The 27568-nt window shown below is 35.8% G+C and overlaps 1 protein-coding gene across 3 annotated transcripts; it reads right to left on the bottom strand.

Annotated features, from left to right (window-relative positions):
- Positions 1-108: 108 nt before the first annotated feature.
- LOC113233845 (major facilitator superfamily domain-containing protein 10) lies at positions 109-27568 on the bottom strand. 3 transcript variants are annotated; one of them, XM_026469064.1, is made up of 8 exons: positions 27555-27568; positions 27030-27461; positions 24498-24656; positions 22553-22735; positions 22053-22299; positions 19637-19828; positions 19321-19458; positions 109-388 (listed from the first exon to the last, which is right to left on the bottom strand). In XM_026469064.1, the coding sequence occupies exons 1-8, from the start codon at positions 27558-27560 to the stop codon at positions 177-179; spliced, it is 1569 nt and encodes a 522-aa protein (XP_026324849.1). In that variant the 5' UTR covers positions 27561-27568; the 3' UTR covers positions 109-176. The 3 variants fall into 3 exon arrangements, with proteins under 3 accessions (XP_026324849.1, XP_026324847.1, XP_026324848.1); XM_026469062.1 differs by lacking the exon at positions 109-388 and adding an exon at positions 13060-14708; XM_026469063.1 differs by lacking the exon at positions 109-388 and adding an exon at positions 16299-16926.

Raw genomic sequence — 27568 nt, 5'->3', positions numbered from 1 at the left:
TATTTACTAAGATAGAGGTCAAACTAAAATATAATATAGTCAATTCTAGTCTGAGCACCAGGAAAACCGATTATGAAGTTTTTTTTTTATATGGTATTCAAACTGGAAAATAGTTGTATTACGATCAAGTAGAAAAATTGTCTCTATAAAACTATATTATACACATTAAAAATAAACTAGGACCATCGTTTTTTCCCTTTAGCTTTTAAAGAACTCAAACTCTGCGCTCGCTGTATTTCTGCCTGTTCGGCCTCCACGGTCTTATCCGTCATCATATCTAAAAGAATCTCGAATTTCAATCGAAGTATATTGTTTTCTTCTTCTAATTGTTCTAGCTCTTTCTTCAATCTGATATTCTCCTTGTGGGCTGCTCCTGCTTTTCCTGATGCTGCAAAATAACAATTTAGTTAAATTTTATTTTAGGAATTTAGTATTCACTGTATGTGTAGTTACACTCTCTACTTGTCGAGCATTGGCGTCCATATGGCAGATACCGATGTGTAGAGGTGACTATAGATTTGCTCGGTTTTTTGACGATTGACACGAAACAACAGACGATCGACATCGTATTTTTTGCCGCGCAACACATGTGTAAATAAATCTAAAACTACTTGGAGCATAATAAACAAAGAGTCAGGCAGGGTTAAACAACACGATAGAGATATAGTTTTAGAATTAGATAGTAAACTTATAAAAGATAAAGTAGCCCAAGCTTTTGAATCGTTCTTTTCGGAAATTGCTATGAACACTACAGAATCATTAAATTCCTCCCCTTCACTTGCTATTGATCTCCTAAAGGAAAATGTTAACGTTTGTGGCAGTTTATTTAATTTCCGTCATGTTAATCCACAAGACATCATAAAAGCTTTTAAATCAATACATGTTAAAAAAACTGAAGATCTCTGGGGCATATCAACTAAAGTTATAGACTCAGTTATTGATCTTATTTCCCCACATTTAGCTGTAACTTTCAATAGGTGCGTTGACGAAGGTGTTTTTCCCGATTTAATGAAATACAGCAAGGTTATTCCCTTATTCAAAAGCGGTAGGAAAGTTGATCCAAGCAACTATAGGCCCATTTCAATTTTACCAGCTTTAAGTAAAATATTCGAAAAGGTTGTGCTGACTCAATTACTGTCCTATTTCGGTAGGAATCATATTTTTCATAGTGAACAATACGGGTTTACTAGTGGTAGATCGACTAGCGATGCGGGGGTAGCGTTACTAAAACACATCTTTGATGCCTGGGAAAGGTCCCAGAACGCTATTGGTGTTTTCTGTGACCTCTCAAAGGCATTTGATTTTGTTGATCATATTACTCTTATTAGGAAGCTGGAACATTACGGTGTAAGTGGCAAGGCGTCGAAGCTTGTCTCGTCATATCTCAACGGTAGAATTCAGAAAGTGGACCTAAATGATGTGACTTCTTTGGGTTCTCCGGTAAAAATGAGCATTCCGCAGGGCTCAATAATTGGGCCTTTCTTATTTCTGATTTATATTAATGATCTGCCATTCTTTGTTAAGGACCATTGCAAAATAGTGTTGTTTGCTGATGATGATGACACATCCTTGATTTTTAAAACAGACAGACATGACATTAACTATGACCATATTAATGATACCCTCTCTAAGGTAGTTTATTGGTTTAATGCTAACAATTTATTGCTTAATGCCAAGAAGACAAAATGTGTTAAATTTGAATTACCTAACGTAAAATCGACTAGTCCAAGCATAGAAATAAACGGAGAAAAGTTAGACTTTGTTAATAAAGCAGTCTTCTTGGGAGTGACCTTAGATAGTAAACTTCAATGGTTTCCACATATATCTTCCCTGGCCAGCAGATTAAGCTCCGCTGCATACGCAGTCCGCAGAATACGTGAGCTTACCGATGTTAGTACTGCTACACTAGTTTAGTTACTTCCATAGTATAATGTCCTACGGGATTCTCATGTGGGGTACAGCGGCAGATATTCAAACCATATTTGTATTGCAAAAACGAACGATTCGTTCTGTGTACCGTCAAGGCTCTCGGGTTTCTCTCAGAGAAAAGTTTAAGGAGACTGGTATCATGACTGTGGCATCACAGTACATTTACTCAAATATTTTATATGCCCGTAAAAATATACATAATTTCAATAAGAAAGAAGATATCCATAATATTAACCTTAGAGCTAAGTCCAAACTCATAGTACCACGATTTCGTTTAACCAAGGTAAACAACTCTTTTATGGGGAACTGTATACGTTTTTACAATAAGATTCCGGAGCATATATTAAGTTTATCATTTCCTAAGTTTAAAAACTACATTAAAAATATTTTGATCGAAAAATCATATTACAAAATTGAAGACTACCTACGTGTTAGATAAATATGTATGGAAAGACGACACGGCTCCAGAATCCACACAAATTTGATTCAAAGTGTACTCCATAGCATTTAAGTTTATTTGAAAAGAGCAATCCCTAGAGTTTCTTGCTCGTTCTTCTCAGGGAGGTCAGCGTAGTGAACGAGCAGTAGCTTAAATGTGACGATTTCAAGTGTAAATTTATTTTACCTATGGAATAAATAATCTTTGACTTTCAGTAGGGCTAACACGACAGGGCGCAACTTGCGCGAGAGCGACATAAGGCGCGAGATCTCTATGCGAGAATAGCAGTATCTTGCGCTTTATGTCGCTCTCGCGCAAGTCGCGCCCTGCCGTCTTAGCCCTACAGGAGACAAGATCGAGTAAATGTGTAAAAAACTGACGATCCATATCCTATTTTTTATCGGTCGACACGTATGATGGGACAATATCGAGTAAATGTGCACGACGCAAGAGACGATTAACAGCGCATTTTGTGTCGCCTACGAATTGGTTCGACTTTAACACTGATATTTGTCGCTGACAGGCGACAGTCACGATGGTCAAAAGTCGAGCAAATCTGTAGGCACCTATTGATCGTCAAACCACAACAGATCGAGCGCCAATAATGATCGTCAAAAATCGAGCAAATCTGAAGGCACCTATTGATCGTCAAACCACACCATATCGAGTGCCAATAACAATTGTCAAAAATCGAGCAATACTGTAAGCACCTTAATATAATATATAATGAATATATGTATGTTCGTTTTAGGATATGTACCCAGGCCACGCGAAAGGGGCATGGGGACAATGGGAGCAAGGCGCAACGCTTTTGCGTTGCGTTGCATTGAGTATTCTCAATGTATATTTTATTAAGTTATACGTATCATTTCTTCCAAAAATAAAGAATTTATTTGTACTATAGTAGTCAATGCTATGATAAAACTTGCTATTTCTGTATTTTATTAGAGGATATTTTTATACTTTTTCATCATATGTGCACGTAAATAGTATGATTGCATGCAGGCTAACTTGAATATAATGCCCCAAATAAAACTCTCGGTTATTTTTTCTTCTCTTTACACGACCATGGCTGTAATGAGAAGAAAAATAGCCCGAGTGTTTTATTATATTTAATCGCAAATGTGATGAAAAACATTGTATGTTTCACGGGCGGTGCGGAAATTACGGAAACCCTCAGTCGACTTCGGGCTTCTAATAGTCTCCGTCGTAATTCTTTATTTACCGCCCTTAATACATAATGTATTATTGGATTACCAAACTTAAAATTGATATGAAACCCCAAATACCTACTCATAAAATGTCAAAAGTCTAAAAATTGTCCTATTTCTCTTTAGAGGAGTTTTGTTCAGCTAGCCAGCTTGAGCAAATTTTAAATCTAGGCGATAACATATTATGTCCCCGCGGCATAGCATAGTGCCCCAAATTCTGGCAGCGTTCTTTTGTATAGCCATGCAACTAATTCGATAAGAAGGGGAGCTGCCAGCTCTAGGCGCAGCCCATTTATTTTTTAGAATAACATTTTTAACCGATTTCCAAAAAAGGAGGAGGTTCTCAATTCGACTGTGCTTTTTTTGTATGATGTTACGCGATACCTCCGGTATTGGGCACAAATTTTCATGATTCTTTTTTTGTTGGAAAGAGGGTATCTCCATAGTGGTCCTATTTAATTTATTATTATTAAGAAGAAAATCATCCAAATCTAAAAGTTCACGCATGAAGATTCATTTTTATAAATAGCGCCTAAATTTTATTATAAGGCGCAATTATTTTAATGGTTGATTTTGCTAATCTCTAATTCAAGGCGTTTTTCTCTCAATATACTTTGAGTAGTGAGAACCAATTTTTTTTATTATCTCTTGTGTCAAGTTCCGTAAAGTGGAGAACTAGGGGATGAATCCGGGGTTGCGTACTTTCCGGTAACCAATTTCAAAAAAAGTTGGCAAATAGATGTAATTCCATGTACTTTTGAGGTCGGTTTTTCTAGTACTTTGTACTGAGATTATATAGAACACGAACACAGTGATCAAATATCATGAGAGCCACGACGCGAATTTTGAATTGTGATCTTTTTGAGCCCAACGATATCTATATGTATACTATTGATATTTTAATAAGTGCCCATAACACGAATAACGTGTTATGAATATTTTAAAGAGACCACAAAGCGTTGTGGACGTTTTTTCGCTCAATTAGCGTTTTCGTTCTTTGAACTTTAGATACCTGTGTTAGCTGACATATAAAGTACATCTAATTTATAATACATTATCGATCAGGTGAAAAACCGCTTTCTCCACCTTTATATTTCACAAAATTTTACAATTTCGATCTTATTTGATTCAGTACCGACTTTAATTCTACCATAATCAATGACGTGAAATAGTTACGCCGACGAACACCGGGTCATCGTGATCCGAATTTCATCAATATTTTTTTTATGAAATTAAAGTAATTGTCTAAATTTTAATAAATACGTATTAAATAAGGTTTCTTTAGACATATAGATACAATAAAAATACTATCCGTATATTGTAGAAATAAATATTTTATTGGCGTTCTCAATAGCACGTGCAAAATCAACTTAGAAAACATAACTTTGATATTTCTTTTACGTTTAGTATTCTAAATAACAATAGGAACCAATACCTTCTCTCATAAAAGAGAGGTCACTCAAATTTATTACAAATCAGTCTTCCTCAATCAGAGACATGGAACTGCTGCAACTATTGCAGTACCATCTCAAATAATCCGGGTACAGCGGCGAATTTGCCCTAAGGCCCCGTAGGCCGGGGCCTAGGGCGGCCAGATTTTAGGAGCGGCCAGTCGTGACAAATAATTCAGTAATGATAACAAGAAATAACTCAAAGTACCTAAATATTCTATAGGCTCACGCACATTATGGCGGACAGCACTGCACCGCATCGTAGCAATAATCTTAATATAATTAAAATATATTTATAAATAAAAATAAATATATTATATTACATATCTATAATGTAATGTATAATCACTACGCCTGTTTGTCTATCTGATAAACTCGAACACTACTGAATGGATGCTGGTACTGACTACATGGCCTTGGGCCTAAGGCAGACCCCGGACCTTCCATACAACGACTGAAAGTTATTTACCTACTACTACTACACAGCAAGGCACTATCTGCACACGTGCAAATGTGTGCGTGAACTGGCAGGGTTACCCACCAAACAGATATATGTCTCTGGTTACCCATCACTTTCTCGTACTAATACGTTACGTGGTCAGAGCGGCAACATAGCGAAAATTCTAACGCGAATCTGTTATCTATAATTCTATTAATACGTGGGGCGCACTATAAGTTTCCGGAACGAATAAGAAAAAAATACTATAAATGGTCAGAAATGAATTTATTGTTTCTAAAAATATTCTCCGTTAGCGTCAATGCATTTTTTCATACGAAGGAACCAATTTTGAAAACATTTATGCCACTCCTCCGTGCCAATCTCTGAAACATATTTTTCATACTCTTCGACAGCCTCTTCAGGTGATGAAAATCGTTGACCGCGTAACTGGTTCTTAATTTTTGGAAATAAATAAAAGTCATAAGGTGCCAGGTCGGGACTGCAAGCGGGTTGGCTCATAAGGTCGACCGTTGTTCACTTTCAACAATTCATTTGTCTGTCTAGCCGTGTGAGAACTGGCATTATAATGGTGCAAGATGATACGACGTTTACGGGGATTTTTACGGAGTTTGTCAATAACTTCCGGCAAGCAAATGGTCGTGTACCAATCACTATTCACGGTACAACGATTCTTCAAAGCAACAATGTCCACATCACGTGCCTAGTTTTATTCAAAAAAGAAGCAATCATCCGCTTAGAGGCACTTTGCACGCGCGCCACTTTGGTTGTTTTCGGCTCGTCTCGAATTTGTTTTGGGATCGTAACTATAAATCCATGTTTTGACACCTGTTACTATGTCCCACACCAAATTTGACGCTTCGTTGAATATGGTAAGCATGGCATTGCACAGTGACGTGATCCGTTTTTTGAGCCTCAGTCAAATTGTGTGCGATCCACCGAGAGCACAGCTTTTTCACATCCAAATGTTTGTGTAGTATTGATTGTATTTGACTTATGCGTATGCCTAAAGATGCCCGAATCTCATGGTATGTCACATGCCTGTTTGTTTTGATCATACGGCACACAGCATCGATGTTTTTGTTGTTCCCAGCAGTGGACGGGCGATCATCACGAAATTCGTCACTGAGATTCACACGACTTTTAAATATACATAAACAATAATAATATAAATAAACAATAACATAAACGATTTTTAAATATTGTTTATGTAAGTGGCCAGTTCCGGAAACCTATAGTGCGCCCTATGTAGAATCCTAATAATTATGTACACAATGTTCATTATGGTATTCATATCGATATAATATAATATTTTTCATTAATTCATTAACTATTTGAAGAAGATTTATTTTAAAAATATATTCAAAGCACTTAAAATGGGTACTTCTAAATAAGGTAACCGAGATATTCGAAATTGCGTGTCCAAGGTTATCATTACCTAGTTAATAATTAGGCACATTCACTACATAATATTTATCGGCAATACAAATTGAAAATTCGAGAACCCTTATCTACTAGCTCACGAACATAAAGCGTCTCATTATAATGATATAATAAATCTGTATTATACATGTATACTGCACTAAATAAATTAAGAGAACAATAACTTAATGAGTCTCAGACATAAGTTTTTTTTTACTCATACTTCGTTTCATCTTTCGGATATCGAAAGAAACTCCTCTCTTTATCCCGTTTAGATGTTAATCATTTTTACATATTATCATATATATAATCAGTTTAAGTTAAACAGCCGTACACAAAACAATTCACGACCATTATAAATAGTAACGTACATACAATGATGTTATATAATAACGTACATGTTTCGTAATGAATAAATGAAAACTATATTCAAATATCAAAGCCGTCTTAGCGCGCAAACGGCTCACTGACAGCCTTGTTGTCGTTCAGTCAATGTGACTGTCAATGCGCGGGGCGTGGTGCGTTATCTAAAGCTGGGGAGGGGCGGAGAGTGTCCATTCCATTCTCGTTACTTTCTTGTTCTCTGCCTGGGGCGGCCAACACTGCAAATCCGCCACTGTCCGGGTATACAGGTAGTACGTATATGTAAATCTAGCATGCATTACATGTATGAGATGTTTTCTTATCCTTTTTGAACGGACATACTTGACATCTCTTGCGAGTGCTAGAGATTGGACGGTAAATATTGCCGAAATTTGCATCGTCCTCTAAATATCACCAGCATCCCATCGAAAGTGCAGTTTTCACCCGGAGAATACATTTCTGGATTGTTCAACAAATGCTTTAGAAAGTTCACGTAGGTGTCTACTGGTGCCAAATGATCAAATTGATGTCTGTCAGCGCGCAAGAAGCAGCAGGAATACGATTAATTAACTACAAACACTAAATAAACTAATGAATGTCAGTCACAAAAATACCACGTCAGCGATGACACTGGGTCACATCGACCCGTTTTGACTTAACGCACGTGTTATTTTTAATAATAATAACGCACACACTCAACATAGCCCCGCACTAGGGAAACCCTGTGTCGCGGGTGCCATGGACACACACATAGACAACCACAAATTACACCCAAACTCACGAGAGCAATAAATGTAGGCCATACACATATTTCTCCCAGCCTGGGAATCGAATCCAGGACCTCTGCATGACAGTCCGGCATGGTAGCCGTTCGGCCACGGAGGCAGTTAAATTTGGCTGCGCAGACGGCGCAGCGTCACGCTTAGTACACCAGCGAGTCGGGTAGACGAGGAGTTTATCTCCAGCTACTCAAGCTTTGAACTCTTGCAATCGGCGTAAAACCAAAATATGCGTTGTAGATCGCCTCTGGTCAATATGGCCCAACGTCATTGCCGCCGGAAGTAGGTTTGTACGTTTCGCTATAGTACATAGTGATCTATTTCTAAAATATAAACTGCTTTGTCACGAGAGGAATTGCGACAAAATTAAGTGAATTGTCGTGCTTATTTCTACAAACTCATGAGCATTCAAAATATAAGAACATAATATAAACCTAGTACTTAACCATATTAAAAAATATTGAAATTAGTACGTTATAGTTGTCTTATAAAAATGTGTAACACTTCGTTAGTCAAACGATGGCGTCACAATGTCATACTGCCAATTATAGAAAAAAAATAGATGCTAAGTACAAAACTAGGTTTTTTTTAGTTTTTTGTTATAAAAGCAAGTGCACGAACAAGTCGTGCGCCTGATGGTAAGCTACACGCCTGTCTATAACGGTTGCAGTGCCACTCAGAGCTCGCAGCAATAGTAAAGATACTTAGAGGATGGAAAAAAATAAATCCATAGTCAAGCAAAGATATGAGGGGCACTGCCACCGCGCCAGTCACCCTGAGACATAAGTTGACAAGTCCCATGTGCCTGTAATTTCAAGCACTCTTACCCTTCAAAACCGGAACGCAGTAATGCTCACATTACTGCTTGGCGGCAGAAGTAGGTAAGGTGGTACAGGTACTTCTCTGCACGAACTCTTACACAAGGAGTTCTACTGCTACTACTAGACTAACTAGATCTGCTAATGAAATGCCCAAAGTCATCGAACTTTGAAATTCCTTATCTTTACGTCGTCCTTATCTGTAGATAGATAGTCTAATAATCTAAAGTATAGTACATAACGTACAGTAAAGCATACACACCTGGTATCCATTGCCCATCTTCATACAACAACTCAAAGTCTCCCAGCTTCATTTTCAAAGGACCTAAATCCAATGATAGTTCTTTCGAAGCATAATCACTTCCAAACTCAGCCTTGACCACCGAAGTGTCCTGCTTTCGCACTGGTATGGTTTTAGGTGCGAATTTATTACTAAACAACGGCATTTTGAATAGAAAGCGGAGATGGAGCAACTGTAGATAATGTATATACAGCCACCAATACAACTGTAACGATGACATTTGTTAGTCACAATGTCACACAACAAACTGTCGTCATGGCAACGCATGTCACTTACTGTCACAAAGTGACACATTTGCGTCTAGGAATACCTTATAGCTTAGAGGATGGAAAAAAATAAAAGAAAGGAGCTGCCCTAAGTACAGAATCAACGTGCATATTACCAAAATTTGAAAGTTACAAATGGCGGATTTCTTTAGTGTTGTACCATAATCTATCGATAAGTCATTATCGACATGCAAATGTATGGCTTGAATTTTTGTTTCTTTAGTTTACTGTAACCAAAGTATGCCTAAGCAAACACAAGTCTGATAATTTAATCTCGAGTGGTATATTATTATAAATGTCAACACACATTTTTAAACTTCAAAAAAAATTTATTTTCAACATTACAACTGGTAACTTATTTAGTAAAAGTCACCAAACTGCTGTGCAGTTTGTTGGCGACATGCGCATTCTTGCTTAATTATACCTACTTTACTTGTATTTATCATTACGTAGTATTAATTGTACTTACTAAATAAAATATAAAAATTACTTTAAGAGGTACGCCTTTAACCTACATTTTAGTACATATTTACATAACGTCTTTTAACTAACCGTCAAGTACAAGTCTATTCAATGTTTCTGCGGATTCTAGTATTCCCGTTAATTCCCGGGCTTTCTTAAGCAAATGAATCTATCAAGCAATTTTAACACAGAAATAATGGAAGTAGTTGTAAAAATCAATTATCGGAAATCAACAATTATCATGTACTAGCTTTTCCCCACGATAAAATCCCCGCAATAAAGTTGCAAAAAAGAAATGACAAAAACGAACGTGGTGGATGCTGATTATTCCAGAAACAGAGCAACATGACATTTTGTTGATATACATATAATATATACTTCTTTATTTTGTGTTTTGATTTTTTTTTGAATAGAGTTATAAAACCAGTATGCATTTCATATGCGGACGGACTAACGTGTGAACGCTATTGGTCGAGCGCCTTTGGTTTGTGATAAGCCGAATGAACTCTATACACGTTGGCGCTCGCCTTCACTCGGTCAGCTAGGCGAGTGACACCGAACAAGGCAAGGCAACGCAAATAGGCTGTCTATACGTTGGTATGTTGTCATTGTATTGCAGGCTTTAAAAAAATAGTCATTTTTAATAGTTAGAGTTGTCATTGGGAAAAATCAAAAACGAGTGGATAATTTTGTTTTCAGGAACTGAGAATAGCTAGTAAATGAGTCTTGTTTAATCTAAATTGAACATAAAATTATTTACCAATAAACCTAATGATGGAATAGCATTGTCATGTAATCTAGTTACATTTAAAGTTCTGTTAAAATTTGACTCTTCAAAATGAAGCGAACAAATGAATATGGTCTTTGATCCAACGTTTATATTCGGCAGTCCTATGATTTCCAACCATTCTTTCTTCCTTTTTTCATTTGTAGGAAAACTTGAAATAATAATAATAAAACAATAAAAACCTCGTAGTGAATTGTTTTAATAACAGAATATCGATAATATGTATGCTTACAAGATCAACACTATCTCAAAATAATCGTTAACAACAATCATCAAAATATACAAACAAACAGGCAATCTAAAGTAACAAAAGCAAAATTTGGCAAGATTTATAAATAAACGACTTAAATAAGTCTAATTACATAAAATATTCGGGCTATTGTGTGATTTATAGACAAAAAAATAACACATGCCTGTGCAATGAAACATTCGATTGATTTGCAGTTTTTCTAAAGCCGCATCCTTTAAAGCTGCAGCGTCGCATTTTTATTAATAAATAATTATTCTCACTGTCAATATTTTTGTCCAATTTAATTATAATACATGTGAATAATTCAATAATACATTTGGAAAAACATTTGTTTTGACATTTGATGTACTTCCCTTTGACAACGGTATCATGTACCTCATGTACTTGAAATGGCCACGGTTGGCATTTAAAATGACGTTACGAATTTTCGATTCCCGTGTTTGACACAGACCAATGTAATGCTATCTCTTTTGGCTTAAGACGGCACGTAATAGTTAAACAAAGACAATAATATGTTTATGTTTTCGACGTCGAAATGCATCATATACATATAACGTCTGATTTATACATGTCAACGTAACATGTCCTTTCTTATAGGCTGTAAAATACAAACGGTTTTAAGAGCATTACAAATTTCCACATTTTTTTACTTTCTCAAACTCGTATATTATAGCAGAGAACAAAAGTAAAGAGAACGGACACTCTCCGCCCCTCCCTAGCTTTAGATACCGCACCACGCTCCGCATATTGCCGATCACATTGACTGAACCACAACAAAGCTGCCGGCGAGCCGTTTTCGCGCGAAGACGGCTTTGATATTTGAATATGGTTTTCATTTATTCATTACGAAACTTGTACGTCAATATAAAACATCATTTTTTCATTTTACTTGGACACGCAATTTCAAATACCTTGGTTACCTTATTTAAAGGTACATGTCCAAAATGTAACATTTTTAAGTGCTTTTAATATATTTTTTAAATAAATCTTCAATATTACTCTAGTTGGTGAATTAATGAAATATCGATGTAAATAGACATGTGTAATTATTAGGATTCTGGATTCTATTCTATTCTATTAATAGAATCATAGATAATAGATTCGCGTTAGCATTTTCGCTATGTTAACGTTCTGATCACGTAACGTAACAGTGGAAGAAAGTGATGGGTCACCCTGCCACTTCACGCATACATTTGCGCATTAGCAAGCGCCTTACTGTATGTAAGTAGTAGTAGGTAAATAATTTTCGACAGTTGTATGGAGTGTCCGGGGTATGCTTATAGCACAAAGTTACTGAAATGCAAAAAATGGATTGCATATACAAATTTTACAGGCTGATTTCACATCACATTTCCTTCATATTTACATACTGGCTTTTCCCTATTCTTAAAGTAATGCATCCAAATTAACACCCTTGATAAGAAATTTAAAATAAATAGCAACTTTTGTCATCTCCTGAATAATCCCTCTTTATAAGATACGAGTTTGATAAAGTAAGGCATCGGTTTGTTCGAAAGTAGTGAATAGTATAACGTACTGCAAAACTGGGCGGGTAAACTTCCTCACAAGTGTGACGAAAAACATTGTATGCCACACTGACGGAAAAACAAACAGAAACGTTCAGGCCATTACGATCATCGCAATTGGACTGAACCAAGCCGAGTTAGGGATCATCAAACTTATAGACTTAAACTGGCTCGGATGACGTGAAGCGAAACGCACGTCTTTTTCTCTCGTATTTCATTACGTTTACTGACCGACTCAAGCCGATTCCGCGTCGACTAGTGTGGTGTATCCCTAAAAGCATTTGCAATATTAACAAATAACAGCGATCACCAGTTCAAATTGACACACGCAGCATATCCACGACAGATATAAATAACACTGTTCTAATTAGAAACTTTACTTTGAAACAACGTAATATGATAGCGGGAGTAATTTACAATAATTCAATGCAGCAGTAATGAATTATTAAAAAAATCCTCACCTGTTTCACGCGTCTTGACAGCTTCTTCTTTAATACCATAAAGTTATCTACAAGCAAAAATACATTTGTACGTAGACTTTAAAGGTAAAACCAAAGGTAAACAACAGAGTTAGGAATGTAAACAACAAAGTTAGGAATGTAAACATTTTATTACGTAATACTGTTGTTACTCAAAAAATATAAATAATACTTAAGAAAAATACTTAAATAAAAATTTTACAAGTTTAGTATAGGTAGTGTTGGAGAATAAGTAGTAACATTTTGCAGACTTATGTTATTTATTACAATTCAGTACATTGCTATAATACAGTCATGTGTATGCATTATTGTTTAAACCTTGTAATATTAGAGTCGCCTCAAATTGCCGCAGCTAGGCGAAGCGACGCAAGATACTGGACACCGGACTGCACCGCGCGGCTTTAGGGCCAGTACAAACCGGCGGCCGGCAAAGTGTCAAATTCGTGTAATGCAAATCAATGTATATTTTGTGCTTTTACATCGTAATAAGGTATAAATTTCAGTGCTCTGAGACGCAGATAGAAATGCGTCACGACGCTCCGAGGTCGGTCTCAAGAGCATTGTAATTTATACCTTATTTCAATTGAAATAGCATAAAATAGCGCACAAAAACATTTGTTTTTTATTTTTAACGTCATCTTGGATTTGGGAGTACGAACTGTAAAATGCAAAAACGTACAAGGACGTTGTTTGGCTAAAATTTGCTACATCACGTAATTACGTTATGCTGTATAAAGGGAACGCGGTATAGGAGATAGCGCAATACTGACATTTTTTTGGTAGTCACAAGTATCGCTGAGTTGTGAAACAATTTAATAGTAACCCTGTGAAGGATTATCGTCATTTTTTGAACAGTGTCGTTTTGACGTGATTAGTGGATAAGTTACAGAGTAATTATTTATCCTATTATTTTCGAAGTTTAAAATTAAATTTCATGGCATAATTTGTTTTTATGAATCCTTTGTGACGATATTGCATATTAAGAAATGTTGATTTACATGAAAACATTATATTATATTACTATTATATCACTATTGTGATACTAAACGAAATTCTAAAAAATACCTTTATTTTATTGTGGTAAGTGAAAATTTATATAATACTTCTAAAACTTTGTAGGTTCCCTTTTATTTTTGCTGAAAACCGCGTTGAAAAATCTTCGTTGAGTAAGAAATTGCAGTTATCCTAATTTTCAAAACTCTTATTGCTCATTACTCAAAATCAAAAATTTTGCATTGTGTCACTGTCATTCTCAGTGTGCGATATACATAGTTAAATTTGATGTCCTCTGCCCTCCCGTCCGCGTCTGTTGGTTTGCGCTGACTCCTTACTCTTTTGTAATTTTGCGTTCAAAGAAATGTATAATTTATTATGTGGCTAATATTATTTTGCATTTATTAAAGTACGCGTGTCGCGGGTCGACACTGCGTGGCGTCGCTTGCTGCATTTTTTTCATTTTTTGTTTTTTAAAAGAAACGTAACATTATCTTGTAAAAAATTATGTTGCATTGCTCGTTTAAATCACCGCCAGCCTGCGGCAATTTGAAGCGGCCCTTGCCTAATAATTAGCCTATAATTTTAATATACACTTTGTATGAAAATGGAGTTGTAATATCGTGTTAATGTAATTATGCATGTGTCTGTAATTATTTACGAACGTTTTCACTTAACGTTTGTTACGTTTTTAGTCTGATTAACATCAAGGCGGGAATGATTAGGACCACAGAGCCGTAGGTGTATGTTATCGCTGCGCCTGAGCTCCAATACACTGCAAAGATTAGATACAATACAGATACGACATTAGGTTTAAGTGGTGAAGATTTAAGATGTAAAGATTGAACATTACGACATAAAATTGTTTCGGGGGTTTTTTACGATAACTTTTTAGTGATACACTTCATCTACCGTTACTTCAAATTTCTAATAATTTATATTTTGGGACATTCAGAGAATTTGTAGCCAACTAATATGCTACTAATATGCGGGTCGGGATTAGAATTTAAAGGGCAAAAATTATTGATTCCTTTTTAAGAATTAAAATCTGATACCTTGTAGAATTTTAAACATTCTCTTTGGTGTCTGTACTAATGCCTCAATGTTAAAATCGAATATCATCTTGTGCAGCTTTCAACATGGAAGTGTGCATTTTGTGTTGTTATGTTAATAACTAATATTATATTAAATAAAATATGTATACGTTAAATTAAATTAATCAAATTCTATAATGGTATTTGTATGAGTGGATGACGGCTTCCGTAACAGCAAATATCCTCTATTCTTTTTATTATTTATTTGCCTAGGTTTTTAACAATGTACTTAATATTTGTTTTAAAGTTGTTTTCAATCGCAATATACAGGGCGTCTCACGGCTATGCCACACGGAAGGAAAGTATCAAATTAAATGTTACATTTTATTGTTTAAGATGCTATATTATTTAGAAGTTCATAATCCTTATATAAAAAAATAATAAAATTCTTTTATTTCGGACAACAAGTTCCATAATTTGTTAGTAATCTAATAATAACAAGAAAAGTGCTTATAAATTAGTGTTAGTAGATACTTTTTTTACATTAATTTTCAAATCACCTTTCGCATGAAGCATTGCCACATGGAAGTGGTAATCCTACCAGCCACAGTTTGTAGGATGCTGTTGGGGCTGTCCCGCACTCTGCGCATCAGGGATGCTGTTTTTTCTGGAGGATGGCAGGAAAATCATCCGCCTGATACTCTGCAAACATCCCCGATGCACTGCAGAAACGAGGCAGTCCCAACATCATCCTAAAAATATTATTGTACTTTACACGTAGGCGTAGGGTCTCCAGCGGCCGTTTGGTATAATCATGTCGTCCGCGTAGCTGATGTTGTTAACACAAACATCATCCACGCGGCAACCGACACGCATGTCGCTGAGCCCAACAGTGAGATCCTATAACCTAACCGCGCACTCCAAACCATATGCGTCAGAGAGGGCACTACCCCACTTTATAACATTACATTGGTGACTGTACCAAAAACGAAAAAATTTTAACAAGTCAGGCGGTACACCCGTGTCCCCCTACTTCCCCAGAGTATATCATAAGATACCAGTTCAAATCCCGTGGAGAGGTCGAGGAAACAGGCGTACACAGGCGTCCTCGATTGGTGTAGTACTGGAAAGAACGTTTGAGTGCTAACATCGCGCTTTCCGTTGATAGTCCAGGTCTAAACCTTAACTTAAATATTTTTTTAGAATAGAATCAAGCATACTGTCCAGCACCTTGGCTATTGTAGTGCCTAGGGAGATTCGACGGTAGTTCCCCTTGTCCGATATGTCTCCTGTCCTGTTCTTCACAATCGGAACTATAATCGTCTTCATAAAATCATCAGGTAGAATGCAGGCCTAAGACACATTGAGAAGAACGTGGACAGGAGACCTGGCAAATGGTTCCCCGCGTATTTGAGATGTTCGATGCTGAGCCCATCGTGCCTCTCGTCATACCCTTAATTGTGTCGCGTACCTGGTTCGCAGACACATGTAACAGAGGTACATCACACCGAGAACAGAACTCAGCATCCATCACCCAGAGGAAGGCCCGAGAGGAGAGTGAACTTTAAAATGTTCCATGAATAGCAGCGCAATCTCTCTTTGGTCACTCTAACCCTCCACGCTCACGGGGGGGCCAGGCCTAATATTCAGATTACCAGTCGATGTCCAGAAGGTCTTAAAAACTTTTGCTGCAGGCTCTTTTGCTATTTTATCGATTATTAACTGTTCCTGGTATTTCTGACACCACTTCAGACGGCTCTTATAGATTTTACGAGTTTCGCACATTTGCTCATAAATTTCACCTGAATTGGGTCTGTTACTCAGCAACTTGAATTTAAGCCTGGCCTCCGCGTGCGCGGCCCGTACATATTTGTTCCATCCACAAAAACTTTTACCTCTCCTGGGTCCCTCGATTCCACGCTGCCTCGTTCGTACAGCTGCGTCAGTCTTTGTATCCACCTGTCCAGAACAGACCTGTGCTCAGTCAAGACATACAGCCCATTACCGCATCTCACAAACTCTTGCGGAAAACTTATGTCACGAAAAGTATTATTGCATATATCACGATACTTATTCATTTGTTAATGACTTCTCTCTCCCCATGAAACTGCGCCAGATGTGAATTCACTAGTCACCAGCCTAGGTCTGACCACACACAGATCACATTCAACATTGATAGGTAGGTGGTCCGACGTGTAGACATCCTCATATATGCCTACTTTGGTAATTGTATGCCAAGCTGAGAGGGGAAACAATACAGTGGTCTAACCACCTTCTACTACCCGATTTTTGACAAATGAATGTATACACATTTGAAGAATATCCAGCTTTTCTACATCTGCACACATTCACGATTGATCTGAACAAAAGTTAGAAAGTTCCCTATAGAAGGTCTTCTGTGGATGTGCATTAAAGTCTCCTAAGATGAATATGAACTCAACATTACTACTTTCTTCTATTGCACTAATCTCACTCAAACCCTCCGTAACAATAGGTAAATTATCTTTATTACATGTAGGCATGTACACAGAAAAGAATATTACAGAGCGACCACCAGAAGTAGCTTTGATAGCAGCTAACCTCGGGCTACTGCAATCAAGGACGGCGACGGATTCAAACATACCCTTTCTCCAGAGAATGGCCACTCCCCCATAAGGTCTTCACACCACTTCTGGTGGGAAGACCTTAAGGGGGGCCTTCGGCCGAGGACGTGTCCACCGCTGACTTACCTGTATATTCAAAATTTTTGCTAACAGTACCTAATAATGGAATATCCTGGGGAAGTAGCCACGTCTCCTGTTGGGCAACTAAGTGCGAACGCTCGCACAGTGTTCTTACACAGTTCATAAATGTAGGCAGATACTAACAGTTAAAGCTATTAAAACTTAAATTGAAAGCTTATTTCACTAAAATTGTCTATCTACGATATTCGAGGTACTTTCCCTCCGTGTGGCATGCGTGGGACGGCCTGTATAATATATGTGGGTAATTCTTACAAAATCTCGATATTCTTGTCCTTTAGGTTTATAAAAAAAGTATTTCATTCTTGCCGTAAAATGAATACTTAATATTTATTAAATTATAATTCAATTACTACTAATGCCAACATAAAATATTGATTAGTCTATTTAAATAAAATAATAATAATATAAAAATATTCCCAAAATCATTCCCTCACCATGCCCCAAGTTCCATAATCCAACACGCCCTGTGCTTTAAATCAACATATTTAACAAAAACAACCTTTAAATTTTAAACATTCGATCAAATAAAATATGTTTTTGCAAAATTAAAGCTATCCTGTGGTAAAAACACGATTAATAAATTTAAAAAATGCATTATTATTCATGTCCCAACCAAACAAAATCATTCCCTCACACTTTTATCTTCACTCGCTTTGTAAACGCATTTTTAATCTTTGGTAAATGCATTTTGTAAGTTTTTGAAAGTTAGCACTGTAAACGTTTCAAAATGACAAAATTCAACTTGTGTGTGTAAAAAGTTTTGACTACGAAAAGATTTCATTTAAAATTCTAAAAGTAACATTTTTAACAGTCATTCCCTCACATCAAATAAAAAGAATTTGTTTATTAATTATCCACCCAGACGAGTTATTGGTAGCAGTAAGCTTACACAAAATATTAAGTCTAAAGTCTGTTTTTTCTTGGTTTATTTTAATTTCGTCATTCCCTCACCCTCAAATGTTCTGACTGACATTTTCTTAAGTCATTTACTTTGGGGGATCACTAAATCATCAAACACTATTTACATAAGTACTATGAAATTGACTAAAAATAAATACAAATTCTTCCTAAAAATTTTCATTCAAATCGAAAGCACGAATTTCGAAATTTCGTGAGAACTGCATGGGCAGTTCTCATATCTATAATTGTAAAATGTATATTTGTTCTTAGGTTTTCGTGATTATTACACACAGGAAATGAAACTATTTTTTCGTATCTAAGTCACGTATATTTGTTTTTTCAAACAAACCAACGTTTCGGGCCCTTTACAGGTGCCATTGTCACGGCTGACTAGTTATTTGAAAAAACAAATATACGCAATTTAGATCCGAAAAAAATTGTTTCATTTCCTTTGTGTGTAGTGTTGTGATTTTTACTGAATTAATGATCTGCTATTTCTATGCTGCCACCCGTTACGTCAACCACTATGTATAACGCAAGACTTATTTTTATTTATTAAATCAAAATTAAAGTCAGAACAATACAATTTCCTTTAGGCAAGTACTTATTGACTATGACACCCCCGTGGCGCATAGCACATAGTCGCTACTGTGCTCATTACTTTAATACAAAATATAGTAATAAAAAATATAATTTAGATTATACAAACCTGAAGAAGCTACTAGAGGCCCAAGACCGCGGGCCAAAGCCCCTAGCGATCTCAAAGTGCCCAGCACGGCTCCACGCGCCTCCTCCGGCGCTTGCGCAGCTGCCATCGATGTCATACACGATACGGCGAACGCAGTCGCTATAAATAAAATTTATATATTAAAGACGAAGAAATACAAAAGAATTCTAAAACGTATACGTATGAACAGAGTGTAAGATAATATTGTAAACAATTTCTAAAAGTTCACTTTCTCTATTTTATGTCCTCGTGGCTACTGTCAAATCTAATATAAATTTGTTATAGGCAAAAAACTTACACAATGCAAAAAGTACAAGGCCGATCCACAACCAACAGATAGGCGCAAACAAGGGTGGTTGGTTGACCGCTGCCAGAGCCACGCAAATAAAGGACGGAGGAGTGAGGACTAAGGCCCCCCGCGCGGCCCGCTCCGCGCCGCGTGTGCCCAGACGTCTGGCAGCACCGCCTTGCAGGACTGCCATTATTAACCCTGAAAATTAGTCGTTTTTAATGCTAGAGGATGTTTCCAATCTAGCAAAATTGACATAATATGCCTCGTGACTTAATATTACGACTACAATTCTATCAGCGCACAAAGTGGTGTCACCCACATTTAATTTTTTTTTTATGATACTATGTGACGGAATTCACAAGTCGTGGGCCTGGAAGCAAGCGACACGCCTGTCCATAACAGTTGCAGTGTCACTCAGAGCTTTAAAACGCAAAGATCTGAAGCGCGATGCCCGTCACCCTGAGACATAAGTTGAAAAGCACCCTTCAAAATCAGCCTTCAGGGCTCATTGAAAACCAGCGCCACAGTCAATTCTGGCTGTGGTAAAAGCTGAATGTAGTCCTTTTGCGTACGCCACGACTGCACAAATGACTGAACAATTTGTTGTTATTTTGCTTTTGTTTTTTTTTTCTTTTTTTCCTTTTTTGTTTGTTTTGATAATATTAATGTTTTCTTTTTTCATTTGTTTGTTTTACGTATGTCTATTTTGTTTATTAATTATTATTACTGTTATTATTTTTAATTTTAATGTTCATCGTACTGTGTTATAATTCATTTTTTTTTGTATCATGTGTTGTGGCGTCACAATAAATGTCTATTCTATTCTATTCTTCTATTCTAAAATCGGAACGCAGTAACGCTCATATTACTGCTTGGCGGCAGAAATAGGTAAGGTGGCAATACTTCCCGGACGAATTCTCTCACAAGGAACTCTGCTGCTACTAAATAAAATTTTTTGTTCTACGATATTACTTTAAATGATATTAAAGTACATAATAGTTATATATTTGGATGCTTTTTCAAATATTAAAAAAAATTGAATTATACATTGGTTGTATAATATCATGTAATATGTATAATTACTATAAAATTAATTTGCCCAATTTTAAATAAGTACCTCATTATCTTCTAAATGGATTACATGGAGTTACACATAACTTTTGCACTGATAGCCTCAATTATGTATACATTATAGTAGAAGACATAGAAAATAAGTTTCATAATAATTATATAAGTATAAAATATTATAATAAAATATTCATATAAAATTTCCACAATAACGTTATTATATGCATACAGTATGCAGGTCATATTATACATGTATGAAAACATTACACTATAATGTGGAAAATAAAGAATAACACTTGTCAATATTAGGTAAGAACTGCATTTATTAAGTGTAATAACATTGACTTACAATTATATGGACGTCGCTCGGGTCCGCGCTAAAAAGTGTCCGCACTTGTAAGGCGCTAAAATCGTATACAGAGCGCGACACTCCGCTTTAGTCTTCATTTGTTCTACGGACAGCGCGATACTGCGATGACATAACAATTTAAATTTCGAATAGGTTGACTTGGGACATTTTTTTCGTGGTTTTTGTATTAGACCCGTCGTCCATTTATTTGTAAGTCAATGTGTAATAACAATAATGTAATAATAAAAATGTGCCTGGTCTCAAACTAGGGAATTCCCTGTTCTATGCGTACCTACCAGAACAACGGAATTCACTCTGGGGCACCTCCCAGCACACCCAATCCAGAATCAATTCAAAAAATTCCAATTTCTAAATTGGTCCTACAGGGAATCGAACCCGGGACCGAGGAGATCCAGTGCTCACAGTGCGAACCATTGGGCCACCGAGGTTGTTTCAACGTCGTAAAAGTTTACTGACGTTCAAAAAGATGGGTACGTCAGGGTTTTCCTGCTCAAAATTATTATTTTGTATTTTAATTGTACGGACGGTAGCACATCAAGCTACACAATGACGGATGTTGTTCCGTTCCACTGGACGCATACACGAACAAAAGCGTATAGCTTGATGTGCCGTTGACTGTATGTTCTAAAATGACACATAATTGTCTATTTTTTTTTTTAAGAGAGTGGGCGTATCGGCGGCGGTTTAAAGGCCATGTACTATCTAACTAAAATACACACATCAAAAGTGTCTAGGGATCCAGCACGTTTTTGCTAATTACTGATAATCATGTTTTTTAATTAATTTTTTTGAACAACGATTGTTTTTTTTGTTAATTGTATAGCTTGAATTTGAAGACGAATAGACCAAATGACCAAAAAAAAATTCAACTGTGTAAAAAATATTATTAAAAATCTGATTTTAAGTAATTAGCATAAACGTACTTGATCCCTAGACACTTTTGATCTGTGTACATAAATTAACCAATCAAATTAATGTACTCACCTATAACTAAGAACATTTTCCCCTGCTGCATCGCAGTATAATTAAACGTGTGATGTGTAAGGAATGTGATAGTAAACTCTAACCCCGAATAAATAAATAAGTACAGTAAATAAATGACTCCCAACTTAGATAAAACTTTGTTCTGATGCTTGGAGAGATTTTTAACAGCCGTGAATTTCATCAAGTGCCAAGGTGACACAAAATCCACTGCTTTAGAGAGTGTGAACGAAAGAGGTGCTCTTTTGTCCTGAAAAAATAATGCCCATGAAAATGAATTGGTTGAAGAACCGAAAATAATAGATATAAGTATTCATGACGTTGTTAAATAAACAAGAAACAACTGTGTCTACGTTAAATATTATACAATAATGAGCAGTAAACACCACAACACCGAAGTTACAATCGAACAAAACCCGTGCAAACTACAAGTACTCCTTACAGTCAAAAGAAGTCATTGAAAAACACGCATAGAAAACACACATATTTTAACACACCCTTACCTTTTTCAAAGTCTCTGGTATGTAGAATGTTACTAATATAATATTGGCTAAGGCAAGAGCCAGGGCATAGAATGCTGGTCGTTCACCCCAACCTCCTGAAGAGATATTGCCCGTTTTCGCAAACCATGCTCCTGCTAGCGGCCCGGCCATGAAACCTATTGAGAACGCCAGTCCAATAAGAGCCTATAAAAAATGCGCACTGTTTTATTTTAAACGAAAGGTGGTTGCTATAACGAAGCAAAGCGAAACTCTTAGGTCGCCACATAGTGGGCACGTTTTATTATCGTTGGACAACTGTGGTATCTAGCCTGTTCCCATATCACGACTATCTGTCATGGACGATTTTTCATCGTTGAACGACTGTCGTGACTAGCTGTTCCCACTAGATCGTGACGACAATTTATCGTTTCACGATAGCCTCCTTGTCGTTTACACGACAGAATAGTTTTATGCACTGCAGTCGAAATGGATGAAGACGAAATTTTAATAATGTATTACTTTTTAAAAATGCGGAAGAGGAAGCAAACAAAGAAAAGAAAATATAACGTGACGTACAAAATAAAACGTGACGACAATAGGAGCTGCGACAATCTGTCGTCACGTTTTTATCGTGACGTTTTTTTTATCGTCTGACGACTGTCGTTCTAACTGCTCCCACTGTGACGACAGTTTGTCGTTGTAACGATAAAAAAATCGTGAACGACAGTTAATCGTGTCATACTACATATATACATACATAAATATAGAAGCCACGACACTGTAAACTGCACGACAATCTGTCGTCACGACATAGTGAGAACGCGCCCTTAAACCGTTTTAAGAGTGTCGCTTCGCGAGCAGGTAATAAGAATGTTGCATGGAAAATTCTGTACAACATTTGACGAGGTCAATCAATCTTTAAACACTGTGCACTGGCTGAAACCAATCACGATTTAATGGAAAAAAGAATCATACAGGACCGACGTACGCACTATCCTATTGTACAGTGTAACTAAAGTTTTATTAGATACTTTGCTAGACCTTAATAAAAAAAAGTAATTAATTTTTATTTGAAATATAATAATTCTACTTCAGTACAGTTAAGAGGTTTTCAAGCTTTAGTGTTGTAATTTGTTTTTATTTGTTGTTGAAGTTCACAAATCGAGTGAAGTAAAAGTGCGAGTGAATTATTTTTTTGGTTGGCACATGAATAATGTACATTTTTTATATTTATTCATCGCGTTTTTACCACAGGATAGCTTTAATTTCGCAAAAACATATTTTATTTGATCGAAAGTTTAAAATTTTTGTTAATTGCTTTGATTTAAAGCATAAGGGAATGATTTTGGAGGCTTTTTATAAATTTGTTTTTAAATAGAATAATCAATACTTTATGTAGGCATTAGTAGCAATTGAATTATAATAGACTATTAAATATTAATTTTACAGCATAAATCAAATACTTTTCTTTATAAACCTAAAGGACAACAATTTCGCGATTTTGTAAGAATTACCCCTTGTACAGAGATAAACAAAGTACCACAAATTGTACGTAGATAAAAGTAAGTAAATGTAAAATTGATTGTTGAACTCTGATTATCCAAGGTGTCTGGCCATTTCATTTGTACTATTTGAGTAAAAATTACAAAACATAATTGGGCATTGGTACTAAATAGATGCAAGATTTTAAATTAATAAAGATAATTTATATAATTTACCTGTATTACAGGTATCTTTATGCCTATCTCAGGCACCAGTCTCTCGCAAATAAGGTTTAATATTAAACTCATTAGTCAGTAAGCATCTTTTGTTTAAACTATTCACCTTGTATGTTGAGAGAAAATAAAATAAATTATTATTATTATTATTATAAAGTTTTTAAAGCAAGCTAACCATCCACACGTTTGATATGGACATAGTGCTGATGTGCGCAATAATAAAATTATAAGGGTAAAAATATTCTCACCATTCCTCTGGCTCTGGTCTTTGTATTAGAAGCATCAGTAACCACTGCCATACTAAGGCTGACATTGGCTTTGCTGAGACCCCCAATAAACCTTGCTAGGACAAATATGCTAAAGGTACGCGCGTAGCCCCATAGTGCGTGAGATAGGGCTATGCCTGTCTGAAATAGAATAATCTTGTTATATATGATACTAACAAATTAAGCATACAACTACCAAATTAGGTAAGGTAGTAGAGAATGTTAAAGTATTGTAGATAAATCTAAAAAATAAAAAATATACTTTTAAAACTAATTTACACACTTTTTTGGCTACCTATCTATTTAGACTTCAGTCCAATTTTCTACAAGAAAGCTGTAGATTATATTTCTAAGTTCATTCTATTATAAAAATAAACTAGTCTGTATGAAAAATTGTAGTTTTTTATGAATAATATATTTTGAAAATTTTGTGATAAAAGTTTGTTTGTTGTTTGTTTGACTAAGTAAAACTAGCTAATAAAATATTTTATAAAGAAGGCTGAAAGGTGTGTAACCCTATGAAATGCTTATAGAAGATAATAATGAGGAATTTAAAATTAGCCAAATTCATTAATAAACATTAATCATAAATAAAGCTACAAATCTTGACTCGCTTAGAAAAAAAGAACGCATAATTCCCGATATGGTGGAAAAAAGATAAATATTGTGCACTTTTACAACTTTTGTGCGTTCGTTGGCGGCGGAAAAAAAATTGCTCAGATGCCTTTGAAAATTGGTATGTGGAGGTGTCTAGGAGTGTCTGACAAAAATTAGTGATGAAAATTAGTTTTTCGCCATTTTCAAATACGGCCGCCATAGAAGCATTCGTTGACGGCAGATAAAAATTTGCTCTAATTGGACTGAAAATCAGCATATGGGGTCTCTATGTTTGTTTGATAATAATTTGCAGTCAAAATTTATTTTTCGCTATTTTTCAATGGCTGCCATACAAATTTTTTTTGGCGGTAGATAAAAATTTGCTCTAATTGGACTGAAAATAGCATGGCTTTAATCATACTTCAAGATGAAAATTGGCACAAAAAGATTTCTAGGATTGCCTGACTATAATATTTTGTGGTCAAAATATATTTTTGTAATTTTTAAATATGGCCGCCATTAAAGAGCTAATATCATTCTTTTAAATAAACTCATAAATGCCGAGGCCGTAGGCCGAGGTCCAGCGAAGGGCGAAACCCGAAGCGTCCGTACTCTACCGTAAACAGGTAGGTAGTATATGGAGGCTCTAAAATGAGTACGAGATCTCAAAATGATTAAAAATGTAAGGCATACTTCCCAATGTAGTGGAAACGAGATACTAATAGCGTTGTTGTATCTCGACCATGTCTGTGTTAAATTCCTTTTTCTTGGAAGCTTTGCCAAAGAGAAGTATTTAGGGGAAAAAATGCCAGACAAATAACCCAAATTTTGTGCTCTCAAACTAGGGAGTATCCTGTACCATAATACCAGAATGACGATAACTCTGAGGGCAATACCCAGAAAAGAACGGATTTAAAAATCTTTGTTTCTAAATTGGCCCAAATCGGAATTCAAACCCGGAACCTCCTCATCAAGCGCCCATAGTATTAACCGCTGTACCACAAAAGAGCATAAGCACACCGCGAAATCGAAGCCCGACCACGAGCCGCTGGCGGAACCCGACCCCACCGCGGGTGGGGTACAGGCCCAGTTTATATTAGTATATACTAATCATAAACATGAGCAATATATAATTATAAATTTTTTTTATGCATGAAAATAGTGCAGCATCCAAATAATAAGTAATATTGTTGGAAAAAAAATTAAATATGGTAATACTACTTTTGGACTGATAGCCTCAATTTTTAAATATGGTTAGGTCAGTTAGGTGTTTATGTTACTGTTTATAAATAATTTAAAAAATACTAATACATCATGAAAGTTAATCTGATAAAGATTTGTTTACCAGCTAATGCAATAACTGACTGTAATTAAGTTAGAAACAGAAGTTTTGCAATATTTTGCCTCATGAAAGTGCAAAGGAAGGATGTTTTCAAGCAACAACCTTCAATTTAATTGATTTATTTGTAATGGTTTTACTATACTTCTATTATTATCATAATATTTAATGATATGGTAATAAAAATTTTTAATACTTTTAAAAATGTAAAAACATGCAGCCCTAGTAATAGTGTTGTGAGCAAAGATAAAATTTAAATGTGACATATGGATTGACATATATTCATTCAAAACTATTCAATAGCAATATAGGCTCAGATAGACAATCTACTTAGATATTGTTACACTATGTAACTTATTATTTAGCCCATGTTATACTTAGCCTTCAACAAACCAGTAAAATATATTTCTAATATTCTTATTCTCATTTAAATAAGATGTAATGATGGCTAGTTATCTAATAACTTGTTTAGTATTTGTAAAGTGCATGACCCAAAATTAAGAACCTGTTTACTTAAGAAATGGTCATGATCAATAATTAGGTGAAAAAATAAGTAAAAAGGAAAGAGAAAATCTCACCAAACAAATCAAAAGCATAGGTTTTCTTCCATATGCATCTGAGAGACTTCCAACAATAGGGCTAGTTAAAAATTGAAGGAAACTATACATGGAGCCGAGGGCCCCTCCGAATAACACCGATGCGAATCGGTCCGGCGCCCCTGTCCACCGTTGGAACCCTTGCACAGCCTTAAGAAGAGTAGCGTATAAACCATTGCCTTTTCCTTCCTCTTTATCATAATAATCCATAAGTGATGGCAGCAGGGGCAAAATCATCGTAAACGCCAACAAATCCAACAACAAAGATACAAAAACTAATCCAATAATCTTTGAATTAGTCGCCGAAACTTTTTCAACCTTCTCGTTCAACCCATTTTTGGTTTTTAATTCGTAACTCTTGTTATCCGCGGCAGATTTCCTATGTTTAAGTTCTTCATTATCTTGTGGTTGAGTCTAAAAAAAATTAAAAAATATTCGTGACGAAATATTGTAAACAGGCTGTGGCTGTATTCATTTGCTTATACGACGAACATAACATAAACTTACCATCATGTTATTTC

The sequence above is a fragment of the Hyposmocoma kahamanoa genome, unplaced genomic scaffold (assembly GCF_003589595.1).
Source record: "Hyposmocoma kahamanoa isolate Upper Pololo Valley unplaced genomic scaffold, ASM358959v1 80, whole genome shotgun sequence".
In the NCBI taxonomy this organism is placed as follows: domain Eukaryota; kingdom Metazoa; phylum Arthropoda; class Insecta; order Lepidoptera; family Cosmopterigidae; genus Hyposmocoma; species Hyposmocoma kahamanoa.
The sequence above is the reverse complement of the archived record's forward strand: the minus strand, read 5'-3'. Positions and strand labels throughout refer to the sequence as shown.